The sequence below is a fragment of the Centrocercus urophasianus genome, unplaced genomic scaffold (assembly GCF_019232065.1).
Source record: "Centrocercus urophasianus isolate 14NV4802_14NV808 unplaced genomic scaffold, USGS_Curo_1.0 seq_34, whole genome shotgun sequence".
NCBI classification, from domain to species: Eukaryota; Metazoa; Chordata; class Aves; order Galliformes; family Phasianidae; genus Centrocercus; species Centrocercus urophasianus.
The window spans coordinates 3,671,608-3,697,515 of NW_024884911.1; the positions used below are offsets into that span (position 1 = coordinate 3,671,608).

At 44.1% G+C, this 25,908-nt stretch overlaps 2 protein-coding genes and 1 long non-coding RNA gene across 4 annotated transcripts; 1 reads left to right on the forward strand and 2 right to left on the reverse strand.

The window, feature by feature from the left end:
* The first annotated feature begins 1,715 nt into the window (after window positions 1-1,715).
* PKN3 (protein kinase N3) lies at window positions 1,716-18,729 on the forward strand. 2 transcript variants are annotated; one of them, XM_042830752.1, is made up of 22 exons: window positions 1,716-1,800; window positions 5,026-5,308; window positions 5,806-5,969; window positions 6,609-6,738; window positions 6,832-6,983; window positions 7,357-7,552; window positions 7,961-8,152; window positions 8,389-8,498; window positions 8,964-9,107; window positions 10,044-10,119; window positions 11,077-11,263; window positions 11,870-11,981; window positions 12,745-12,821; window positions 13,796-13,862; window positions 14,434-14,525; window positions 14,883-15,059; window positions 15,149-15,211; window positions 15,548-15,624; window positions 16,170-16,312; window positions 16,564-16,671; window positions 17,176-17,256; window positions 17,847-18,729. In XM_042830752.1, the coding sequence occupies exons 1-22, from the start codon at window positions 1,780-1,782 to the stop codon at window positions 18,057-18,059; spliced, it is 2,865 nt and encodes a 954-aa protein (XP_042686686.1). In that variant the 5' UTR covers window positions 1,716-1,779; the 3' UTR covers window positions 18,060-18,729. The 2 variants fall into 2 exon arrangements, with proteins under 2 accessions (XP_042686686.1, XP_042686687.1); XM_042830753.1 differs by having other exon boundaries at window positions 1,757-1,807.
* On the reverse strand, window positions 14,857-16,420 carry LOC122166750. Its single transcript, XR_006170878.1, has 3 exons — window positions 15,789-16,420; window positions 15,445-15,551; window positions 14,857-15,185 (listed from the first exon to the last, which is right to left on the reverse strand). It is a non-coding gene; the product is annotated as an uncharacterized LOC122166750 (long non-coding RNA).
* Window positions 18,730-19,640: 911 nt separating the features above from the next.
* ZDHHC12 (zinc finger DHHC-type palmitoyltransferase 12) lies at window positions 19,641-24,930 on the reverse strand. Its single transcript, XM_042830754.1, has 5 exons — window positions 24,832-24,930; window positions 24,456-24,592; window positions 23,434-23,520; window positions 22,061-22,227; window positions 19,641-21,458 (listed from the first exon to the last, which is right to left on the reverse strand). Exons 1-5 carry the CDS (start codon window positions 24,914-24,916, stop codon window positions 21,149-21,151), a joined length of 786 nt encoding a protein of 261 aa, XP_042686688.1. The 5' UTR covers window positions 24,917-24,930; the 3' UTR covers window positions 19,641-21,148.
* Window positions 24,931-25,908: the final 978 nt, after the last annotated feature.

Genomic DNA, 25,908 nt, shown 5'->3' on the forward strand with positions numbered 1-25,908 from the left:
CCTTGCTGCTACTCAGGATTTCCGCAGTGCCCGAGGGCTGGAGCAGCACCTCTGTGTGCTGCCGCTGCTCCCCAGATGCTGCTGGCCAGCAGGACAGCTCTGTGGTTGAGCCTGGGAGCATCGCTGGCAGCTGTAGGAGGCTGTTCTGTGCCCCTGTGCTGGTGGCAGGCCGGTGCCCACTCAATGCCTCCTCCCAGCAGGACGTTGGAAGGGCTGGATGGGCACTTTGTGCTTTCAGCAGTGACATTTTCCAGGGGACAGAGAGGTGAACAGAAGGGATAGCCATGAAGGCAGGGCAATCTCTGAGCGGGGGGAGGCAGAGGGCTGCCAGCACAGCCAGACCCTCTTGGCCTTTGGGCACACGTGTGCTGTGAGGGTTGGCTACTGCCAGTCCCATCGCTCCTGGCTGTAGGACTCGTTCAGCCAACTCTTACAGCTCTCCGGGCTCCACACACTGATCCCCAGCCTCACGGGGAAGGTAGAGGGCCAAAAAGAATGAGGAAGCCCCCCCACAAGCCCCCACCACAGCACTGGGCAGACTGACCTCTGCACCTCACTGAGCTAAACTTGAATCCCCACGCATGGGACAGGTTTGTCCGCTGCTCCTGTGAAACTCCAAAGCCAACTAAAATAATCTTTTCCCTTCCTAGTACTTCCACAGAATGAAGAGTCTAATTAAAATCATTCCTTAAACACTAAACAGAGCCTGGCCCACGTTACAAATAGCAGCAGGTTCCAGAAGGGTTTATATTAATCTAATGTACTCACTTTATTAACAACAGGAGCATGTTCAAAGGTTTTATAGAAGTCTAAAGCTTCATTAATTCAACTTGATTAAGCTAGATTTAAATTCTACATTTTCTGGTGGTTTCCTTACGCTAATTATTCACTTGTAGACTATTTACAATGGGCTTATGTTAGAAAAACGGCTCTAATTAAATAAAAGCAAAGCATTCTCTTTATTAGCCTGTTTCTAAGCACGTTCGTGGGAATACTATCAACTCTGGATGACTCCAGGGCTGAAAAAGCATATTAATGCAAAAATAACACAGTGCTGCTGAGGTGGGATCTGAGGGGAGGTTTGTGCCACCCGAAGGCAGTGATGGTGCGTCTCGGTGGATGCGATACACCGCATTTCAGCTCTGCATGGCGCTGAGGCAGCGCTTGGAATTTTGTAGCAACGCTGCCAATGGGTTCGGGTTACTTTTGTCCCAAATATTCAGCTGAAGCAGCGTTGTCTCGATCCTGCTCCGAGAGGGGCATCTCTACGGAGGATTAGTTGGTCACGGTCAGATGGGCGTCGTCTCCTTTTCAGGGCAGCACCGACCCTGGAGCAGAGCCGTACGTTGCCATACGTGCAAACTACAAACAGCTGGCAAAACCAGCACAACCGACAGCGCCCGGCTTCAGCCCGGAGATGTCACGAACCGAGCACGGCCGGAGCTAAGATCTGTCACGGCGTCACCGTAACGTCACTTTGCCACAAAACCCCGCTGCCGGTGCCTACGGAGGCGGGAGGTACCTCGGTCTCCTCAGCGTCCGAGCGCCGCGCCTCTCTTTCCCGCCGCCATCCCGGCCGTTCCCCCAGGGCGGGGGCGGAGGGTTGAGCTCCCGGCCGGCCGTCGCGCGGGGCGGGAGGAGGATCCCCGCTTCTCGAGAGCCGCCCGCCGGGACTTCCCAGACCCGGACCCCACGAGAGGGCGCTGGCGGGGCCGCGCCGCTTCCCGGGAAGGCTGAAGTTTGAAAAAGTGCCGGTCGTTGGCGGCGCAGCACGGAGCGATGGCGGCGGGGAGCCCGCAGGTGAGAGGTGCGAAGGGCGAGGCGAACCTGAGGCGAGGGGCATCGAGGCGTCCCTCGGCCCCGTTCTGGGGGCTCTCGAGGGGTTTCCCCATCCTCTCGCCTGGAAAACTCGGCTCCGTGCTCCGCCGGAAACCCACGGGAGGGGGCGGTGGGCAGAGAGGATCGCGGCTCTCTCCCAGGGACCGCGCCCCGGGCGCTGCGAGAGGCGGGGAAGGGAGAAGGCAGGCAGGCAGGCAGGCAGGCAGGCAGCGCCCGGCGCTCCTCGGGGAATCGGGGTCTGTGCTGCGGAAGAAAGCGGGGTCCTCCTCGGAGTGGGAGGGTGTGCGCGGCTCCCCGCTGGGAAAAACACCGTTTTTGGGGTAAGCTCCCCGGCACAGGGGTACGAACTCCTCCTTGAGCCGTTTCGAGCCGAATCTGGGCAAGCGGTGATGGAGAGACGGCACAAAGAGCTCTCGGTGCCATTGCTGCGGGTGTGCCCCGTCCTGCAGCCACACGGGATCTCCGCTTGCCAAAAATCTCATCGTTCAGTTTTGGAAAGAGGACCAGCTCCAGGCAGGACTGCAATCGGTTTGTTGTTTTTTTTTTCCAAACCGAGCTGTGTCCTTTTCTTGCAAAGAGCAAATGTGGTTAATGTGGTCTGCCTGACGCGGGCCTCAGCGCGAAGTTGCTGTGAAAGAAGGGATTTAAACTGCTGCGGTGAACACGTGTGTCTGCAGCGGGGATGCTCTCATCACCTCCACCTCCTTACATCAAACTGTAGATCGGTCTCAGTTGGTGGTGTGGCTCTGAAGGACGGCTCTGTGCTGGGCTTTGTGCAGCTGGAGCTGATGGCCAGGCTGGGTAGCAGCCCAAGAGCTGCAATCCAGAGGGCTAAGAGCAACTTGGGCTCTGCTGAAATCTTTGCTGGTTAGAAAGCAGTCTGGATGCTTCAGCACAACCTGAGTGCAGCTGAAGTCCTGGGTGAGCTGTAGCAGGCAAAGGTACCAAAAGTGAGCTAATTTAAGCTAGCTGGGGGTATTTCTGTGCAAGCTGTGGTTGTACGCTTGGATTGTGCTGAAGGGCTGACCTCAGCTGAAGGCTGACCTCTGGGAAGCCAGGAACAGCTGCACGTGGGCTGTGGCGGCATCCCGACACCCCACCGACATTCCTCAGTCAGAATGCAAAATGCATCAACACAAATGCAAAGGCAGCTTTCTTATCCTTCTCAGAATAGAATGTTCTATGTTCCTGGAGCAAACTGTATCTATGGTAAGGCATCCTTTCTCTATAGAAGGGTAGTAGGACCCAGTAAAGCCATGCTTACATTCTAATTGTGTTTAGAAAATGAATGTGGTGCATTCCGTCCAGCTTCTGGCAGAGTGACTTGAAGGGAAACTGACCTGACTACTGCCTGGACTGTACCTGTTCTCTGAGCCCCTATCCAGGTTTCTGGACTCGGTACCCTCTGTCAGAACAAATCTTGCATCAGCCACTCATTCTGTTGCTCAGTGCAGATGGAGAGGATGGATTGCTTACCTCCATTTGCATAGTTTGGATGGAAAATAAATCTGCCTGCTTTTTCTGATTTTATTTTATTTTATTTTATTTTTTTTTTGAGACGTAACCAGCAGATTAATTTTAGTCGCTTTTTACAAACTGGATAAAGAGCTTTTTGATTTTCCAACTTCGAGCTGGTAGAGCCTGAGCCCGTGACTCAGGAACTCCATGATTCAAGTTCTTCCTCGCAAAACCCTGGATGTTTTTCAAAGCTCTGGCTTAGTTCCTGGCTTTACTAACTGGGCGAGAACTTCCTGGACTCAGGATGTTAATCTGAACCTTTTTGTTTTGCTACCAATTTGAACAATTCCTATTATGGCTATAGTGTGTCCCTTGCAGACCCAACTTGGTTTTAGGCCAAATTTAAAATAGATTTGTTTTTCCTTTTAGTTCTTGCATTATTTTGCTGTTAGGCTGAAATTGTATTGCGAACTGGTTGAGGATGTTGGTTTGGGTCTTTGAGATGTGTAACAAAATATACAAAGAGTATGATTGAATAATTATTTGTTTCTCTGTGAGTGGCATGGGCTTTGGGTGCACAGCACACTTAAAGTGCAGCAGTGTATGTGAGTAATGCAAAACCAGTGTGGTTTATTGTTGGGAATGTGGTCAACCAATTAAAGAATATGAAAGCAAGTCAGGATTCCTGAGTTCTGTCTTTGGTGTGGTTGTGTGGTACCCAGTTGGTTGGTGGAGGGGAGTTTGGCTGTGCAACCATTTCTTTTGCATTTAAGTGGGGAATGTGACCATGCTACGTTAAGATATTAAATGCTCTTAATGCCATAAAGCCACTTCTTGTGTAGAAGAGAGAAGCACAGCCTCTTGTTTTCATCTGTTTCTCCAGGTTTTAGGTAGCATCCTTCTGGATAAAGTTTTAAGAGCTGCTGTTTAAATTCAGTGCTTGTTTGGTGAGTGAGATATACTTTAGATGCTTCTGCCTATACTGTGCAGGTTCAAAGGTTCAGAGTTTGTATTCAGAACACCTCTGTCTGGAGCTGCTGCTGAGGCATATCTCAGCAGAACAAGGTGTGTTGAAAACAATGCAAAACAAAGCCCAGAGCAAATGTGGTGGCTGCGAAATGCAACGCATTAAGTGGCCTTGCTGCCTGTAAACCACAGGTTGAGACAGCAGGCTGCTTCCCTTTTCAGACACAGCTGGAAGTTAAGCTTGTTCTTTGCTTGCTCGTTTGTAAGCAACTGCTGTAGGGGTTATGTTTATCTTCTTCATGTGGGAAATGGGCAGCAGCTTTGAGTTGATGCACGGTTGTGACATTCTGTGACGCCTCTAACAGTTAGTTGTGTGTCTTTGGACACATAATCTGTATTTACTGTATGGTACCAGTAAAACATGATCAGGACAAGGGCAAATATTGGTTAAGCTTTGATACTGTAGGAACAAAGATTTATGTAGCCATTAAATAACCAAAAAGAAAAGTAAGATGGAGGTTTGTTTCCACTATGATTTAAAGCCAAATTACAGCACAGGATGATCAAAATTGCATTTTGTTCTCTGGAATTTGAATCTAAGTCTTGAAAACTTCATGAAAAGATGAGCTTCAGTTTGTGCGAACCATTTTCTAAATGAAACAAAGGAGTGGAATCTTATAAGGGTGTTGTTTCATCCTCAAAAAGGAGGTTAAACTGGGTCATTTCATTGAAATCCTCTTGCCCAATGCTGCTTGATTGCAGGGCAGCTGTCTGTTGCAGCTGGGCAATGGTGTGAACTTAATGGATCCAAGCTTCCAGCAAAAACTGGAGGGTGAGAAGGAACTGCTTCGTCGTGCTATACAGAAAGAACTGAAAATTAAAGAGGGAGCAGAAAACCTGCGTAAAGCAACTACAGACAGAAAAAATCTTGCTCATATAGAGCACGTGCTGAAATCCTCCAACCGCAAACTAGAGCAACTTCATTGGGAACTTCAGGAGCTGAATGCGAGGATTGTAATAACTGACAAGGAGGACAGTAAGACAGGTATGCCATGGGTCACGGCTGAGGGAAAATCTCGTGGTGCTCCAATGCTAGGGGGGATTTTGCCTGTTGGTGTTCAGCTGATGAAATAATCTGTGCGGTAAAAGGTGGGGAATGGAGGCAATTGAGGTGAAAGGAGTCAGGCAACATGAGAGATTAGTGTAGAGGGAAGAATGGTGGGCATGAACAGTATTTAGGAGCAGGCTGTAGGTGAAATTGGAGGGATGTGAATGGAGTTTCTAGGCAGTTGAACGTTTAAGTACCTTATGGGATGTGAATGAGTATAAAATTGAAAGAGTGATTGGTAGGAGTAGTTCACTGATAAAAAGAAATACTTAGAAACTTAAGCTTCATTTGAAACAGTATTTTGCAGTCAGTTTTGTAGAGAATAGAGACCTTCTTATGTGTTATTTTGTAACTTAACCTTCTTGTGTGGAATCATTTAGAACCATGCAGTGAAAGAACTCAAGAAAAGGCAATTAATTATGTTTATGACATAGTTTGTACAGATGGATCTTTATCTCCTGACCCTTGCCTCTGGGAAAGAAACCCAGATCCCATGGCAAGGAAGGTTGAAGCTCTGAAAAAGCAGCTGCATGTTGAAATGAAAGTCAAGCAAGGAGCTGAGAATATGATCCAGATGTATTCAAGTGCAACATCCAAGGTATGCAGAAATAAGCAACAATTTGGGAATATTGGTTCCTGGAATTAAATATATCTATATTAAATCCATGTACAAACTCTCTCTGGTAGTTGGTGTGTGAAAGAAATTAATCTGTGAAGTGTGCTTGACTGAATCCTAGCTCTGCGTTTTGGTGCTCAGCATAGTGACAGCAGGTTATGATACTGCATGGGACAACCAGTCATATGAAAGTGTTACAGCAAGTCCAACACATAGATTGCAGGAATTGAAAAGGAATTGGATGGCACATATATCATTTGTCAAGAGCTTAAGCTAATTGCAATTACTGGAGGTTAGAGCAAGGCTTATCTGGAAGGGCATTTTCAGTCCACTTTGGCCCACGGTATGGTTGCCTGTGCCTTTTATGAATCATGTGGTGATCCAGTTTGAGTCCATCAAAGACTCCTTGGCCTGTCCTTTCTCTCTAAAAACTGAGATAATGAGCTCGAAGTCCTTGATCCTCAGCAATGTCTCTTTTACATAGATGCTTAAGTATGCTATTTCAGAATTGTTTATATGATCCTTATAGCAGGTAGCATCTCACTCCTTAGCTGAACACATCGCCATAATCTAGTTTTAATGGTCGTGGTCTTTCCTCTTCACATGGTTTCTGTTTGGCAGGAGCGGAAGCTGCTGGCTACAGCTAAGCAGATGCTCCAGGATAGTAAGACAAAGATTGAAATTATCCGCATGCACATCGTGAAGGTGTCTCAATCAGCAGGAGGGATGGAAGATACGGTGGATCCAGCAGGTAGGGTGTGTTAAGTAGAAGATGTGGCCGAAGCCTTAAGATCTAGAATAGTCTATTTTGAGCCTCACTGTATTTTATCTCCCAAATACCCAGTGAGGCTGGGAGCCACCATCAATGCTGCGGAGCTGCGCATTGAGGAGCTGAGGCATCGCCTGCGCATTGAAGCTGCTGTAGCTGAGGGGGCAAAAAATGTGCTGAAGATCCTGGGAGGGAGTCGGGTACAAGATCGCAAATTTTTGGCCGAGGTAAGAGCTTATTCAGGTCTTCTTAAAGAGCAGTTTCATGCCTCAACACCAGTGATTTAGCCTGAATGAGCAGAACTAACCATAAGTTGTGAATTTGGCAAATTCCTGACTGTGAGAACAGACTGTTTGGGATCACTTTCTCTTCCAGGGATAAAATTCCTTGCTTTGGTGAAACTACTTAGAAACTATTTAGACACCGATGGGGCAGTCAGGATCTGTTGGAAAATATTCCCTCAAGTTCTTTGTTATTAAGATGTTATCAGTGTGTTTTTTGAGACCAACTCTAGCTGTTCATAAAGGAACGGTAGTACCTGGACTGGAGCTGTTCCTTTGAAAACTTCTGCCTGCTTTCTGTTCTATTTCATATTGCTAGGCTCAGGGTCGTTTGCAAGAGTCCTCTCAGAAGATTGACCTGCTGCGCTTGTCCTTGGAACGTCAGCTTAGTGGGCTTTCTCCAGATCACCCAAAACGAGCACTCATCAAGCAGGAATTGGTGAATACCTCTTCCCTGGGAGCTCAGCATGGCATTATCCATCCCACTTCAGTCATCAAACCTACAGCCCTTACAGGTATGTAAATCCTGCGTGGCATCTTGTTGTGGAGAAGATGAAATTAAAAATGAGTTGCATTTCTTCTAATAGTTGTAATGCCTCTTGTTGTGTGGACGTTTGATCTTCTGTGAATGAGACTTATTTCTCCTATGCTACTAAAAGCTTTCTGATCGTATGAGTTAGTAGTTGATTAATGTATTAAATATATTTCCTCTATTAAATAGGAATTTGGACTTGTTAATCTCTGTGTGTTGCTTCCAACTGGACTGTTCTATGCTATGTTATTCTAACCTGGGGTAGATTTAAGCTATATGAGCCAAAGAATAATGAATCTGAGAAATTCTTGGATCCGTATGAGGATAGATTAACTGGAATCACTGTTGTCTTTTATGGAATAACATTCTTTACTCTCCTAAAATTCCTCAGGAACATTGGAAGTGAGACTGATGGGATGTCAGGATTTACTGGAAAATGTTCCTGGCCGTTCCAGGGTGGCTGGTTCTTCTCCCATCTGCGGCAGCCCGGGCGACTTGAAGTCCTTTTCCCTAACAAGAGTTGGCCTGGGTATCCATGGCCGTGGTGTTGCAGGAAAGTACCTGCGAAACGAAGAGCTGTGTAGTGAGTATGAGGCTCCTTGCTGGGATGTGAGTGGCACTTGGGGGCAAGGGGCTTCTCTTCTGAGTACTGCATTATCCTAGTACAAGGCTGCAAAACTAAGTCGCTTTGTATCTAATCCTCCAGGCTATCTCCAGGAAATTATGTTTGGTTGGGATAGTCACCTTCAGCATGAGTGATTTATCTTTAGTTCTATAGCAGTGTAAAAGACTGTAATCCACATTTTCTCCTTTGTCCAGATGAAGTCCTTGCTGTGCTCAAAGTGGACAATAAAGTTGTAGGCCAAACAAACTGGGGGCCAGTAAACAACCAGGCATGGGACCAGAGCTTTGTCATCGAGCTAGATAGGGTAAGATGGTTTAAGTTTTCCTGAGTTGTGTTTGTTTTTCCATTTCACCTTACTCAATTTGCTCGTTTAGTTGCAATTCCATTTGATTGGCACTGTCTCCATGTCCTTTTATGTACCAGTTATCTTAGTCTTCCCCTCAAGGCAGTGCATCTCTGGCAGAAATTCAGCCTGAGCAACATCTGTTGTCCTTTGTTCTGTATCTAAGCAGTTTTATTTTATCTTACTAGCAAATTGACTCTAAGAAAGATTCCTGAAATGTGGAGCAAAAGCAGCTATCTCCGAAAGGTTTTGTAGCTGGGAAGATCTGAAAATGTCAGAGGCAGAGGGGAGCAGAAGGATGAACAAGTTTCTTATGCACACTGTCTAGTTAACCAAATTTAACAGCAGCGTGTGTGTGGCTCATCGGGATCGTGGGGCAGCACGTAACTCTTCTGCTGTTTTGTCTCCACCACCCCTTCCCTCTAGTCTCGTGAACTCGAAATTTCAATTTACTGGAGAGACTGGAGAGAACTGTGTGCAGTGAAGTTCTTGCGTTTGGATGATTTCCTTGATAACGAACGCCATGGGATGTGCCTCTTGCTTGAACCCCAAGGAATGCTTTTCGCAGAGGTAGAAATGTCAACTTTTTGTTTCTTTTTCAGAGAAATCTGTCAGTTCAGGCTGCCTCAGGTTCAACCCAGTGTACAAGGAACAGAAGGAGTAATAATCTAGAAGGGTAGAGTGACACCTGAAATACTTCTCCATCAATATCACACATACGAATAAGGAGCAACATGATATTATAAGGCATACCCTGAAGTGACACTTCAGCTACTCCTCTGGGCTTACGTGTGTGCACTGTGAAAACCATTGTTTTTGTATTTGCTTTCATTATGAGTCATTGGTGACACTTTAGTTAGACGTAGGGCTTAATGGTCAGGTTTGAATTACACAGGCTATAGAATCAGAGTTCAATATTCCCTCTGGGTATACTTATTTTACCATCTTTCTGAAGTTAGTAATAAAAGTTAAATGCTATCCGTGAAGAGATCATCCAGATAATCCTTTACGTGCTACAGTGCTTTTTTGTTTGTGTTGTGATGAAAGATTCCATGCTTAACTTTCCACAAGCAGGATCTTGACCTTATGGACCAAAATCTACCTCCTGTCCTTTGTGTTTAGTGGTTGACTTTTTTTTTTTTTTTTTTTAATATAATTTTTGTGCCATGGGTTGCTACTTTTTTTTTTTCTCTCACCTGACAAATGGCCAAATTATAAAGCAGCTTTTAATGTATAGTTTTGAGTTAGATTAATTTTATTTAGGATATGAATTGGTCTCAAGTTTTTGGGTTTTCTTCATTCCAAGACACCAAAAATTCCAACCACAGTTGAAATAACAGATGTTTAGACAGGGAAGCTAGAATAGCATGATCTGGAATCTGTGGGAGTGATTCCTAGCTTACCAAAAATATATGAATGGAGAATTTGATGAGAGAGCGTGTGTGCAAGTTTGCATTCACAGTGTAAATGCACTGTTTTGAAAAATCCCCTTTGCCTCTCTGACAGGTGATGTTCTGTAATCCTGTCATTGAGAGAAAGCCAAAGCTGCAGCGACAGAAACGTATTTTCCCCAAACAGAAAGGTGAGCTCCTCTAGAACTGAAAGGGAACCGACTATCTGGGGTGTGTGGGTGAGGGCAGGAGTTTGCACAAGTCGTCTGCCATGCGCTCCTATCTCGTTAACTTTGTGAGACACGTTAAAATGCTTGCTAATTACTGTGTGTGAGTAGGTGGATTTCATTATTATGTGATAATTTCAGTCACAAAAAACTCAAGCTGTCTGGTTGCAGCATAGTGTATGATGTGATATTTTTGCACTGTTTCTATTCACAGTTACCAGTGTTAGGAAGATACAATTACTACTATTTAACAGACTTCCTAGCAAGATCTAGCACTTGAGCTGTATTAATTTGCCCAGCAATGTTGTTACTGAGGAAAGGACAGGTATTGGAAAACTTCCTGGAGAGATCTAAATCGTAGAAGACTGTAACATGAGCAGGCTACTGATTGTCAAGGCTTTGGAACTGGCATGTCAGACTAGGGACTGGAATAACTCACATACTTTCTTTTTAGTCTGCAACTTTTTTTTTTCCATGAAGCTGAGTAAGGTAAGATTTTACATACAGAGGATTCTTGGCAGTGGGGATAAACTTGATTTTATATTTATGGAGGTGGTAAAAATAATAAAAGGGTCCCAAAAGCTTTATACTGTTTCTGAGATATTTTCAGAAGCTTTCTGTTAACAGGCTGAGTGATTAAAATACAGTGTACAAATAGAAGAAAACTTGGCTTAAAATAAAATAATAAAAAAAATATATTTTATGAAGCTTCTGTTTGAGGGTTGTTATGATGTTATATGGATCTATTTCATCATCATGATTAGGCTTCATTCCCTAAAAGAAAGTTCATTCTCTGCAGAGTGCATTTCCATTTTCTCGGTAAGCCCACGGGTGTTGGGGTGATAATGGTAATCTAACAGTTCATCAGACTGCAATCTGTACGTTGTAATCTCAGCAATGTTTTAACCATGATACCTCCAGGGAAAGAATTTCTCCGAGCTCCTCAAATGAACATCAGTGTTGCTGCTTGGGGTCGCCTGATGATGAGCTTCCTCCCTCCATGTAGTTCCATTAGCACTCTGAGTCCCCCGCTTCATGATTCCATGAATGCAGATTTCTCTCCAGTTCCTCTACAGAATCATGTTAACTCAATAACCAAGCTGAGTAGGTAAGTCATGTTCTGAGTATTGCTGTATGACAGTCTGGAATGGGCATAGAATACACCTTAAAATTTTATTGCACCTTACTGAGGTGAAAAAATATATTAATATGAAAGTTGTATCTGTAGAACTTAATTCAGGATTTTAAGAAAAGCTGATGCTGCCTGAAATGAAGTGGGCTTGGTGGGCTGCTCAGCGTTCTGTGGTTCCTTCTGATTTATTGTTGGCAGCTGAACCAATTTCCAAAATCACCGTCCCAACAAGCAGCGCGCTCCAGAGCAGGGGGAACTTCAGCAACTTTGTTTTCCTCTGCAGTGAGAACTGTGGGTATAGAAGTGGCCATAACTAAGCACTATGATGCAGAAAACAAGAAAGCAGATTTTCAAAAGTAACATGAGTCTAATCATCAACAACTTAATAGATAGTTTTCCTTATGTAGAAGAGCATATTTCTTGTTGATGTTTCACACACTTGTGGTGTGAATCAAATGGTCCTCTTGTCCACTGAATTGGCCTGATACACACCTTGCTTACATGTTAAAGGTGATATATTTGTGTTTGCATATAATGCTCTGTTCTAAGGCAATCTCTTCTATTTTTTTCTTACAAACTCAGTGACTTTCCTGTGGCAAAACTTACATATGATGATGAAGCACCACCCAAGCCTCCACGTCTCTTTCTGGTGGCCAAGTCCAAAGAACCAACACCATCTCCTGCAGATTCTCCGGTAATCTGTGCCAATAGGGAGACTTTTATTTGTTGGTTCATATTCTTTCAAGGCCCAATTCTAATTTATTACTGGAGAAATTACCTGTACTTTTGACAGTTGCCTCCTCATCAGCTGAGCTGATTGGTCTCCAAGGTTTCAGAGCCCAGTAAGTTATTCTGGCATGGAGTCTTCATGAAAGTCTTGCAGCTCTTCTTTAGTTACATATTGCTTTTCTTGCAAAATGAAGGTAGGTCAGCACTGGCAATTCAGGGCAGAAGTACCCAATAGATATCTATGAATGAAAAGTAGGGTTCAACAGGCTTTTAGGACCAGATGAAAATGTTAAAGAAATTGGGCAAAAAGAGGGAAAAGCTCTCATTTACTGAGAAAAAGGAACAGGAAAATTGCTCTCAGTGATATAATGCGTAACGACTTGTGTTCAACCATGTCTAATCCATTTCTTCTTTGGCTTTGAAAATAGAGGAGTCTGCATTCTCTAATCACTGTGGTTCTTTTAGACACTTGAAATGTCTTTTTTTTTTTTTTTTTTCTATAAAGAAAATATTTTTTCCTAGGCTTTTTAAAGCATACGTGATAGCAGTTTTGTGTAACCACAGACAACCTTTGTTGTGATGCTGCTTTCCTCCAAGCAGAAGCGATGACCAACTTCAAATACTTGTCATGTCGCATTGTTACACCGGAGGAAATTTGGATCAGGGTGTCTACACCTGATTTGGTGATTCCAGAGAATTACATTCTGCAACTTTCTCTCTGTTCCTAGTGTCTGAAGAGGCTGCATGTAGAGGAGAAGACTTGCAGCTCTGCTTTAACAGAATTTGCAATCCAGGCATCTCCAAGGTAACAGTGGGCAGCATGAGATGTCTTGGGTCACAGATTAAAGAAGCACTGGGCTGAAATTTCTGAGCATAGAGTACAAAAATTCTACTGAAGATATGCTTTGGTTTCTCAGCAGCAGATTCTCAGTGCTGTTTGTGGGCAATACCATGAAAAGTCTGCTCTGAACTTTGCTTCTCCAAGCGTCTGCTAGCCCTTGCTTGCTCATTAAATCCCATTACTTAGCCTACTAATAGACTTTACAACGTAATAACCGATGTTAGTAGGAACAAAAGTCACTTAACTGTCTTCCAGTGCTTCCTTGTGTTAAAATTTTACAGTACAGTGCATTTAGACACACCAAAGTAGAATTGTAAGAAATGTATTTCAAAAACACTCGTTTCTGAACTCTCTGGAAACTCTCGTTTCCTTCATTTCACTCTCAGGAGGAATATAGAGCATCTGCTACCTTTTAAAGGTGATCCTGGTGTAAAGCTTTTGAGGGGTGGGTGTTTTGTTTTTTAAATTATTTCCAAGCAATTCTGTGGTCTGAGTTTCCTTGGTAACACCTTGTAGCTGATGTAATGTTCTATAGAATCTCTTTTTTTATTTCCCTAGCAACATCTTATGTCTGTTGTCTCCCTTTGTTTCATTTCCAATTCCTGTTTGAGAACTTCTCTTCTTATTCCCTTGTCCTCCTGGCACTTGACACACATGTTCATGGCTGGTTGTCACAGTCACTGATGAGCCTGCTGAAAGGAGTGTTGGCAAATCTGCATTTTACTCTCCCAAGGATGGGGGATGTGGGAGAACTCATCTTGTTATGAGAAGTACACTTCAGTGGCCTCACTTCTCAGGATTTCAGCCGAGGTGGCAGGTGTTCACCTTGCCTTTTGCTGTACTGAGCTTCTTCCTCTAACACAAATGCACACTCATCTGCATTCTGTTTCTGCATCTTTTGTTTATTGTCTCAGCAAATCTTGTTTGTTTGTCTTCAGGAAAGGGGCTGTTCATCTCGAGGATTTTCACTGCATCGCCATGCTGGGACGTGGCCATTTTGGGAAGGTAGTGTAGAAGTGCTTTCTTTATGAAGGGCTGTAGGGCTGCTGTTGTGAAGGTGGGCCTCTGCCTCAGAGTCTGAACAGAAATGTTGCAGAGATTTGTTGCACTGCAGATGTACAAAGCAAAACCACAAACAGCTGGTACCCTTGATAACAGCCAAAAGTTCTGAAGATTTGTGGCTTCAAAACATGGAGGAAACCCTCCAGGGTGTGCCAAACTATCTAATGGAGCAGTGTTACCACTCTTTCCATTCTCACTGTGATCATTGGTGGAATAGTGTGATTCCCACGAAGTGTGTACAGGTCCTTGCTGTAAGAGTATTGAGGTGCTTTTAAAACACAGGGCCAGCTGCAATACTGCTGTTTCTGAAAAGACCATAACTCACAGTGATGTCTTTCTGGACTGCAACAGCTCCAGGAGTAGGGAAAAAGAGCTCCATTTTTGGAACCACTTGAGCCTGTTTTAAGAATGGCTGTTTGAAGTGGATGGAAATAGGTTCTGTCAGTGGGAGTCAAAGTAATCCAACAAAGAAATAACAGTTTGTTTGGAGTACAGCATTTTTGTTGTCTTTCAGGTACTGTTGGCCCAATACAAAGCAACTGGGAAGCTGTATGCTATCAAAGCCTTGAAGAAAAAAGATATCATCAGGAGAGATGAAATTGATAGGTGAGCTTTGTGGTACAATTGCCAATGATACATTATCACATCTGTAATCTGTAGGTATGACGTATACTAGTCTTAGTACTATTAATGTTTTGGATGACCTTAAGGCTGGGGTATCTAAAATCAGGAATAAAGGAACTTACAACAGCTCTGCTTTCTAGCTTCTGGTGCAATAACACACACCTGAAGAGCAATCTAAAATTCAAGGCTTGGAAGCATATAAGACAAATATTGTAATAACCACGCTTTTTATTTCCATATCATAAGAGGTAAAGATTTTCATCTTCATTCTGTCTTTCTTGAAACAGGTTTTTCTGCCAAGTTTTAACACTGACATTTTAATTCTTTGAATCCTGGCAGCTTGAACTGTGAGAAGCGAATATTTGAGGTGGTCAATTCTTCTGATCATCCATTCCTTGTGAACATGTTTGCATGTTTCCAGACACCTCATCATGCTTGTTTTGTGATGGAATACACTCCAGGAGGTGATCTTATGATGCGCATACATGAAGATGTTTTTGCAGAGCGTACAGCACAGTGAGTTACAATTAGCCTAGTTTCCAGGCATTGTAAGTGTTTAACTTGGTTCTCATATATTTTTCCTGATAACTGTTCCTCTTTGCTAGGTTTTACACAGCCTGCGTAGTCTTGGGACTCCAATTTCTGCATGAGAAGAAAATTGTTTATAGGTAATGCAGTGAAAAATCAAATATAAGACAGTTTAGCAACTTGAAAGTTTATTTTTTCCTGTAGCTACATCTCTGGAGCTGTCTTGCTGAGGTCTGTAGTCTTTGTCTTTATTTTTCCCATCTCTAAGCTGCTTTGTGAGGCTTTCATTAAGAGGAAAGCATCAGTAAGTTGAGGGGAATCTTCCAAATAATATGTGGTTTGAACTGAATGTAGAGTAGTTGTAGATACTTACTCTTTTTATGAACATCTGGTTTCTGCCTCATGCAAAAGAGTCTGTTGGATGGCAGTCCTCAGATTTCATCCACCATTTTCTTCACCCCCTTCTTTGCTTACAGGGACCTGAAATTGGATAATCTGCTTTTAGATGCTGAAGGATTTGTGAAGATTGCAGATTTTGGACTGTGTAAGGAAGGTGAGTTCCTTTGATGAAGCCAATATTTAAGCATCAGAACAAAGTTTAGGGTCTGGGCTTTGGTAAGGTGTTCACAAATAGGAGTACCAGGTGGCTGTATGTAACTTCATCTCCACTTAAAATAAACATGTATTCATCTCCACTTAAAAATAAACAAATGTTACCTGTCTGCCCATGATGAACTTGGAAAGAGTGCCCTTTGCTCTTCAGGTATCTTGTGAAGCAGTTTAGAGTGTCCTTCTCTGCTGAAAGAAGCAAGGACATAGGATGCTACAGGATATGTACTTAAGTAAATGAACAGTGGAATCTGCAGGTTTTCTTGATTGAGTTGCTTGTTTAAGCATTGTCTGAATTACTATTCAGAGTCGTTGGGGATCTCAGGTATCATACATTCTCATTAGTATTTGCAAGCACTGATGAGAGCCCTTGCATGGTTGACAACAACAAATCATCAAGAGGAAATCTATTGCTTTCAGAAGATGAGACTGCATGAGATCTATTTAGAAGCATGTGCTGGATTTGACAAGAGTGTTCTTGTCCTGCAGGAATAGGTTTTGGAGACCGCACAAACACCTTCTGTGGTACTCCTGAATTTCTGGCTCCAGAAGTCCTCACAGACATCTCATACACTCGGGCAGTAGACTGGTGGGGACTGGGTGTGCTCATTTATGAGATGCTTGTTGGTGAGGTAAGACCGCGTATCTCTTAGAGAATCTCATCACGCAGTGTTGGGCAGAGCAGTATCTGATCACCTGAGATAAAATTTTGATGAAAGTAGCCAACTATTTATTAGTTATTAATAATACTGTGATATTTAGATAGTTTTTCTGTGCTTGCCAAAGAATAATTGATCTCTGCAACTCCTCGCTATTCTCGTTCCTGTATATTAGCAAGGAATGGATGCCATGTATGTTAAGTTAAAAATTGTCACAATTGCAGTCACCATTTCCTGGAGATGATGAGGAAGAAGTCTTTGATAGCATTGTAAATGATGAAGTCCAGTATCCACGATTCCTTTCATCAGAGGCACTTTCTATAATCCGTAAGGTAATGGGTTTGAGGGGTCTCTGGGTGCCTGAGGAATTTGTATTTTACCATAAGTAAAATTACAGGGATTAAAGAAACACTTAAAATTTATGTATACTTTTCCTTCTCTTCACATAAATGCTGTTCTTCAGCTTGAGAATGAACAAGGCAGCTTCTCACTGAGGTCTGTTGCTGCAAACTCTGAAATAGTGAAGTGTTGATTCAAAGACAGAAGCATTTGAGTCATTCGCTGAAAGTGGCTTGATTTGATTTTTTTGAACGTAACCTGGTGGTTACAGGTGCACAGTTGAGATTCTACACCCAGTTTGTACTGCGCATGTCACTGACAAGTTGTTCACAAGGAGCTATGTCTGAGCTATTACTAGCAGTTTGACTTTGCTGCAGAGAAAGTGAATGAGAAAATACTGAGGAGCTGGTTCATCTCTTTCAGCTTTTAATCTTGGGAATGTTTGTTTTGTCCATCTTTGTTCCAGTTATTTAATTCTGAACTGATCTTTCCTGCAGCTTCTTCGAAAGTGTCCAGAGCGTAGACTGGGAGCAGGGGAAAAAGATGCAGAAGAGATTAAAATCCAGCCCTTTTTTAAGGTAGGAATTCACTTTATTCCTCCTCCTTAGCACTTATATTTGAGATGAGAGTGGTTTGCTTTCTGCTGGTACGGTGGCAAATTTCCATTATTTATCAGTGAGATCTTAGTGGCAGCTTCTGTTGCATCTCCTTGCCCTATTCAGGCATTAGTGTTTCAATTCATGTTGGCAATGCACCTCTAAGTGTGTTTTCTGGGCTCTGTAAGCTTCCAGGACCAGCTTGTTATCCCAGATTGTGCTGCTTCTATGTATGAATATACATTTCTTTTAAGCTGTCACCAAATACTGTTATAAATCAAACTGCAACAAAGATGTGGTCTAGTGATGACAGATATTGCCATCCAGTCTAGTTGGTGGCCCCTACATTTGCAGAATATACAAGAATCCTAAGAGAAGTTGGGGTTAAAGACACATTTGGTCAATGGCATATGTTTGCTCTAGGCAAAGGTGTTAGCATTCCTCCTGTTGAATCTCTGTACTACCTGCCCTGCACCAACCATATTGTTTGCTTTGCCATGTTTTTGCCTTCATTTTAACTTCACGTTTCATAAATAATGTCAGCCTGGCCTGTTCACTTCCTTCTCTTACAGGAAATGGATTGGGATGCTTTGTATGCCAGGACTGTGAAGCCCCCTTTTGTGCCCACTCTAAAAGATCCAACAGACATTAGCAACTTTGATGAAGAGTTTACATCACAGAAGCCAATTCTGACTCCTCCAGAGGAGGTTGCTCTCCTAACCCGTAAGGAGCAGGCTGTCTTCAAGGACTTTGACTTTGTCTCCAAACACCTTTTGTATGCTTGATTCCTGTGCTTAAGAAGCATGAACAAATAAATTGTTACCATCTTGAGAGGGTGTAGAGAGGACTTGGCATGGGCAATGGCAAAGTCAACAAACTTCACAGAAGGGGTAGTGGTGAAGTGCTCTGCAAGCTGTTACTCTGCTGTGCTTTTTTCAGCCTCGCTTGCTGGAGTACTGGATGTGAATTACCTTTGAGAAGTTCACTTTTGACTGGATGTGTCTTCTGCTGCCACTGAATATGTATATATAGTAATTTGGAATTTAATCTGAACTTAATTTAATGATTTAATGCGTCCTCTCTGCCTCCCAGGTTACTCTTTACAAAAACCCAAAGGAATGCAGCTCTTTTGGGTTACATAATAGCAGGGAGAATGGGCACTTCTCTCCTGTTTTCTAGAAGAGAAATGCAGTGCTCCTTTGTAATGATTTTATTCCTGTTGCCACTCGTGTATGGCAGAGAAGGAATGGATTTTAACACAACTGAGGTAATGATGTTTGAGTTTGGTAATGATCCCAGTGATGTATCTGAAGTAAAAACAAAACAAAACTCTTTATGCTTCTTTCAGGATGTGAAATCATAGATATGGATTTTAATAACATAAAGAAGCCACCATTTTGCACATGCTTTCTTTTCTTTTCTTTTCTTTTCTTTAAATAAAGATACTATTCCTTATAATGAAGTCTCAGCTTTTCATCTCCTTGGTGTTTGGTGAATGTTTCAGATCACTGCTACCCATACTAAACTCAATAGACAGGATTTTATTTTTCTCTGTAAATGTCATGGTAGTATTTTTCTTCCTTCCTTCCATCCCAAGTTGTCTGTGTACGGATTGCATGGCAAGCTCAGCTGCCACATCCAAATGATTGCAGTCAAGTTGTGTCTCTGCAGTAGTTCATCAATGTGTATACCCTGTGTCTTTTTTGGAATAGTTAAATATTGACAGTGTTAGTGCTGGAAAATCAGGATGTTTAAGCTGATCTAATTTGCCTAGCAACATACTTTGTAATTAAACTTGGTTAGATTCATTTTCTTTTCTTGAATTCATAATGTTAGCTTGCTGGCTAAAAAAGGAAAGCATGTATAGAAATGAAGCATTCCACTTAAGACAAACATGGACACAAAGCTCTTATTCTTTCAGTTTTCTTCAGCAGAGGAAGACAGAAGTTGAACTAATACAATTGTGCTATTTTTGGAGACAAGAAGCAGCTTGTGAGTTGCCTGGGTTAAGTGCTTCAGAACTCAGAGACATTTAAGAGCTTTAGTAAGAGCATATGTTTGTGCAAAACACGTAATTCACTGAGCCTTGTTTTCCTATTTTCAGAGCCAAGTGTAACTGCTGCTGAAACTTCCAGCATATAAACACACTTTCAACCTTCTGCTCTGCACAATTAAAGGAGGAGACACATCTTCCTCTACCAGTTGAATGTAATGGTTGGCTTGCTTATGGCCTTGCAGTTGTTTTGTGATTTTCCCTTTTTTTTCAGGTGAGGACTCCTTCAGAACGTTAAGCCCAGTGGGCTGTTAGTTCAGGTGAAACCTAGAAGTTGAGTTTCAGAAAGAGAGGCAAAAAGAAACAAACAAGGTGTACGTAATTGTTTAATACTTTTATAGTAAAAGTACCATAAACTACCATTCCAGTGCACGTACAGGAGAACTACCAAAGAGCACAACGCTGTGCCTTGAACTTTATGACCTTCTCTGAACACACTGCTCTGGATGCAGGTTACAGACTCTGGGTTTGGTTAAAAAGAAGTCTGCATTTTCAGTCTGCTTTTGGACTATCACGTTGTATTAGTGACTCTATGACTCTATACTGTTCTTTCCTGAGTGCTCACTAGCCCTGAGTGCATTCTGCCAGCTTGCCAGATGTATTCCTGAGCTGCTGTTAATTTCTGAATCAAAGCAATTAAGGCACAATAACTAAGTTGTTGGATGTGGTTTGCTTTTTTTGTTTTTAAAGTAGAAAAGGGTCAGCACTAAAATTCACACCACAGGTTTTTCTACTTTAAATTGTTGATCCTAACTTCCAGTCCCTTACAGAAACTTGAACTATGACCTTCTATTACAATGAAAAACAAGTAAAGCTGCTGCCATCTTGGAATGCTATCAGAAACAAATAGGACCTAGAACCTTTCCTTTGCAAGATTCCATTGCAGTGCTACTTTGTATTATTTCATTAAAATTATACTGACATGCTGAGGTAGCAGCATTACCACTAGTGTTATTTGAGCTAGGCAAGAAGTGCTCACCTCTGTTACTGGCTCTTTCCCCACTAGATACAGTAAAGGCAAAGGGCATGAGGTTATCTGCAGAAGTGACTCTATAGACAAGCATTGCTCTTCTGTCCAAAGTGGTTGACATCATTCTTTGCAGAGTTCATTGAAAATACCCTATGAATTTTTGACCACCATCAACTTAAAGGATAAAAAAACTGTTAGGATGCTGATGAGGGCATCATAAGGTACAGGCTTACTGATCTTGGCTGCATTTGGTGCCTTACAGCTGTTTCTCATGGATGTTAACGCCATGAAACCTCAAAGCGTGCAGTTGAGGCATGCAGTCAAAATGAAATTTGACTTTTGACTGCACAAATATTTATTCAAATATTTCTGTTATGTATCCAACATTACTGACAAAAGGCACTGTGGTTTTCACAGTAAGAGCTATGCTGAAGAAAGGCCACAGGGATTGCATTGATTCTGCCTGGTTTGATGGTAACAGCTGCTGTTTCTTAGCAGCAAATGGAGAGGAAACTTGGGGGAGCAGAAGTTGACAAGGCTGTTCATGCAGTTCTTGCATCTCTTCAGGTGTGGATGCAGGTTAACACAAGGAAGGGGATTTAAAGAGATACCTCTCCTTGGTCAAGACATCAGAACTTCTGACGCCCTCAGAAACAGTGTCTCCCCTTTAACAGTGTTATTCACATCTATAGCCCTGATTATCCTTCTTGGAAGATGATTTGCTTTTACAGATGGACAGGTTGTGGAACATTGCATCCATGATGTATTAAAGTTCGAAGCAAGGTATGCAAAGCTTTATCCAACAACCTGCAGCTGTCTTTTGGCATTTCACTCATTAGCTACCACTGTGACTAGACAGGTTCATTGCTCCTGTGAAAATAGATTTTCTCCCATGCAGTGAGATGACATGAACAGAAGAACCTCCAGAGATTGCGGATTACTCCTTGGTCAAAGGGATTCTGCAGCTCAGAGTGCCGCAGGTAGGAGATGCGGTGGTACGACATGAACTCCCAGGTGGTGGTGTTGCATGAGATCAGGTAGAGGTGTGAAATAAGCAGCAGCAAGACAACAATGGTGAATATGACTATCAGGAGGAAGGATAGGAGGAGGAAAATGTTGTGCCGCAGCCACTCCCAGGACTGTTTAAAGTAAAGGCCTGACCTTTTAAAGAGAAATAAAGTCAAGGTTAAACATGGAGAACTAGTTATATAAACCAAGCGACATATTTAGTTTGACTCATAACTGGTGAGATTCTGATCATCATGTACTGCAGGTAACTTTATACATTGTAAGTAAGTTCTTGACAGATTGCAACAGCAGTGCCTTAGGTTCTAAGAAGTTTAAAAGACACTGGGTTCACCTGACAGCTGAAAGGATGCAGTCATCTTCAGCTGACTCCTCTCCTGTACAGCTCCATGGCTGAAACTCAGATGGAGTTTCCAAAAATCTCATGAATACTGTATTACAATAACTGAAGCAAAATTAGCTGCTCCTCTACTTCTGTTAATTCTATTCGTTTAACCTCTAAACAAAGACGAGCAGTGAAACATAAAACATTAGATCCTGCTCAGCTACTGATCAGCTGTGTTGTTCCTCAGCAGACCAGAAGGCTCAGAAAGGCTGATCTTCAGGATGCAAATCAGGGTGAAGACACGAAGCCGATCCAGTCAGTGCTACGTTCTGCACAAGCCCCTTAAGGGGGATCTCCAGCAGCACCAAGACTCCTAGGTTCAGTGGTCAAAGTGCTGCTTTCCAGGCCTTACCAAGCAACGTGTCCTCCCCACAGCAGAACTACAAGCTGTACACTAAGGTAGACTATGAAGAGGGGGTGATTCTTCTCTCCCACACAATTCTCAATCCAGGGGCAGTGATGGTCATAGCGCCGAACGCAGTGCTGGCACAGCTGGCAGTGCTTGGCTCGCATTGGTTGCTGCAAAGCAAAAACAAAACAGTAACAATAACCCAGTCTTGTTAAACTTACTGCTTGGTAAAAGCATTATGCAAAAACATCCACCTCCCAAAAGCACTCCATGCTGAGATAACAGAACAACATGAGCACGGCTGAGACAAATGAAGGGGACTGAGATTCCCTTAGCACAGATCCCAGCGAGTGAGATCCAAACTAAATGACTGTTCCACACTATCTATGTTTTTTGTTATCTACCTCTGTATAGGAAGTTGAGCATGCAAAGGAGGGATATTAAGTAAATCAGTCTGTTCAGGAAAGAGGGAGCAATGTGTTGAGGGGAAGAACTAGGACCTCTGCTGCTGAAGGAAGTGTGCAGGGGTGGGATGTCTTCAGGGGATTGCAGAGGGACCGACTCTCCTGTTCTGTGGAAATATAAGAGACCTGCACAGCTCAAGCGCCAAGAACAGATAGGATGCAATATACAGCTGAGGAAAGTAGTATGATTGTGCCTCCTAGGATTTGCTCCTTGAAATGCATATGTGTTTTGCTACAATATCCTCCTGCAATAAGCTGATTTCTCTTGCTAGATATTCTTCAGGAATTTATGGGAGCTGGGATAATGCTGGATTTTATTACACTGATAAGGATCTGTACCAATAGGCATTTCTAGGCTTCAGGCAAACTGTTTCAAGAGCTAATTTAATTGCTCCAATTTTTCCTTCATGCAATCTTTTACAATTCACTCTAATGTTTTCTGCTTTTAGATCCCTAAACAAGCTTACAGCTACCAGCAGTTCTGCAGGTCATACCTAACGGACTTTCTGATTTCCTATCAAGATACTTTCAAAATAACCTTTCTGGCAATGCTGTGAGGTCTGGTCAATGTGGCAGTAAGAATGTTGAACAAAGTTTTCCCATGGTGGAATATGTCAAAAGAAGATCCATGTTGGTGTGACTCAGCAGGGACTTGTTTCAATGTTGGAAAATTAGCAGATGTGCCACTGTTTATCATTACACCTGTAGCTACACAGTCCAGTAGGATCACTCTTCCATTGAGGATGCACCTGAGGTCTGTTTGCAAGCTGTATTTGCTTCCTCAGTGGGTTTTTCAGCAGCAGGATGACCCTGCGCCAGAATTCATCGGTCAGCTCTGCCATGCCTCCAAACCACTCCAAACCGAAGCAGCAAGGGCTGAGCATCCTCTGTTAGCACACTATTGCTGCCTACCTTCACCATGCAGTAGCCGCAACGCCGCATCTTAACACTGCTTGAGACCTGGGGTATCACCACGCATTGCTCTTCATTTTTGTCTGCCTATAAATAAATAAACGGAGCGATGAAAGATGTATTACGTGCTGCTGTCTGAAGAATGGCAGCTATCAGCCTGCTTGGCAACACTGAGCTATCTGGATCCTTTTATTTGACAGTTATGTAGTGCTGGTCATCTCTGTCATTAGGAAAGTTAAAATAATTCCCAGCAAAGTACAGAAGCTGCTACACAAATACTGTGGCATGAAATTCCACTGCAGATACTTAGGGTACGTGCAGAGACAAAGGCTACTGTAACCATCAAAAGAATGTTTGTAGAGAGGCGGAAATAATCGTGGACAAGACACCACACAGATCCCAAGTACAATTCAGGACATAAACAAGGTTAGACTTCACTTCCAAACACAATCGTGGGGTCTTTTCAGTATAAAGAGCACTGTTTGCTCATAACACAGCCAATGTCAACGCTAACAGCGGAAGATTAAAACTGGCCATGCCTTGTGTGATCTTTTATCCCACGCAACCAGCAAAGCAGTGAACCTGGCGCAGAACACACCTTGGTTATTCAGCACCTCCACCTGCCCCACTGCAACAAATCCATACGCAGTGCAGTAAATACAGCTGCAGAGTACTTTCTTCTAGGCTTGGCCTTCAGTCCAGGTTCTCCATACTCACACCAGTGAGCAGCGACTCGCATAAAATACGAGATGTAAACATTCCATAGGGCGAAGCTGCCTCTGAGAAAAGAGGACGGCACAGGACGACTGGCTAAGGGAGACGTGGGGTAACAGAAGCACGTAGAGGCTGCAAACCCTTCCTGTCACAGAACACGAGCCAAAGCCTCACAGCCCTCATCACCCAACGGGCTGCACACGTTTTCCTTGTGCCAAGCGCAAGAGAAACCATTCCAAGTTGTTACGTAGCAAAAAGCCCACGGACCGCGCAGCCCCAGCGCATCTTCCATTCACACAGCGATGTACCTCTGCTTCCTCGTCAGCCCTGACGAAGCCCGGGTCCATGAGGGACACCCTGAAGTACAGCAGGACGGAGCACCCGAGCAGCGCTACGAAGAGCGCGGGCTGCAGCACGGCTCCTCGCTCCGCTTCCTTCTGCAGATCTGAAAGACAATCCCATACAAGAGAACGCGGCGGTTCCCGGCACAGCCCTCGGGGCTTTTCTCACTCCACGAGCGCATCCCTCCTCCCGCCGCGCAACGCCTTCCGAGCCCCCAAAGCCGCCCGACCCCCCGGTGCCACCCCGCAGCCCCGGGGCCGGGCAGGCCGTGACGCAGCACCGCCGACCCCGCGACCCCCCTCCCTCCATTCCCGGCCGCGCGCTGCGAGGGCTCCGCCTCACCTGTGCGGTGCACGAAGAGCCCCAGCGTTAAGACCCCGCTGAGGGCGGTGTGGGCGGTCCTCACCCACAGCCCGTCGGCTCCCATGGCGCCGCAGGCCCGGAAGGAGTAGCGCTGCAAGGCGGGGTGCGGCCGGCCCGCCTCGGCCCTCCCCTCAGCGCTGCCCTCCCCGTTCCTCCCTTAGCTCTCAGGCGCAGCCCCGTACCTCTTCGCGCCATGCTGCCCTACGCGGGCCCTTGGCCCTGTTTCCCGGGTACTGCGGCCCTGCGGTGAAACGGGGTTGTGAGAGCCGAGGGCTGGCTGCTAAACGTACACGGCGGTGCTTGGGGCCCGTCCAGGTGTGCGTTGGAGGGCTCTGTATGAGACGCTGCTCTGGTCTGGCAGATTTATTTTATCAGAAACGTGTATAGCAGAACGCAGGCAGGCAGCTCGATTAGCAGAGCTCGATTAGCAGAGCTCTTTTAGCACGGCAGAGCTTTGGTAGGGGCTGCCAGGGAACTGATCTCAGCTCACACATCTGAAGTGCAGACATTTGTGTCTGAGGTCCTGAGCTCTCCTGGCAGCTCTGGAAGGAAATACAGAACAGTCCTCGTCCGAGCGCAGCCATCTGCAGCCCCAAATTGCACCCTGCGTCCGATGCTTTGGTCTCTGCGGTCCTCAGCTTGTTTAGATGCGCCCTCTGCATCTGTTCTGAGGGGACGGAGCTCACCAAAAGCCTGCAGAAAATCTGAAATGTTTTTTGTTGTTTATCTGCTGCTTTTGTTACCTTCCCAGTACACTCTAAAGAGGACTCTCACTCTTTGCAATTGTATCCTCCTGCCCCTGGAAAGCAGCTCACTCCTTGGTGCTGTTTGACCCTTGACTTTGATTATTTCTGTCTGCTTTAAATGTCAGAGGCCACTTGCTGCTTCCAGAGAAGCACCTGGTTGCACAGGTGACACAAATTACTTATTTAAGACAGCTGCATTGGAATGTTAATAAACATAGGAACATGGTTCACCAGCTATGGTGGTGATGGGTTGATGGTTGGACAAGATGGTCTTAGAGGTATCTTCCATAGGTATGGTTCTGTGAGAATG

Coding starts and splice junctions, on each gene's coding strand:
- PKN3 (XM_042830752.1), top strand. CDS start 1,780: ATGGCGGCGGGGAGCCCGCAG. Junction 1,801..5,025: donor TGGCGGCGGGGAGCCCGCAG/GTGAGAGGTGCG, acceptor GCTTGATTGCAG/GGCAGCTGTCTGTTGCAGCT. Junction 12,822..13,795: donor GCAATCCAGGCATCTCCAAG/GTAACAGTGGGC, acceptor GTTTGTCTTCAG/GAAAGGGGCTGTTCATCTCG.
- ZDHHC12 (XM_042830754.1), bottom strand. CDS start 24,916: ATGGGAGCCGACGGGCTGTGGGTGAGGACCGCCCACACCGCCCTCAGC. Junction 24,593..24,831: donor GCTCTTCGTGCACCGCACAG/GTGAGGCGGAGC, acceptor ATTGTCTTTCAG/ATCTGCAGAAGGAAGCGGAG. Junction 21,459..22,060: donor TGGGGAGGACACGTTGCTTG/GTAAGGCCTGGA, acceptor TCTCTTTAAAAG/GTCAGGCCTTTACTTTAAAC.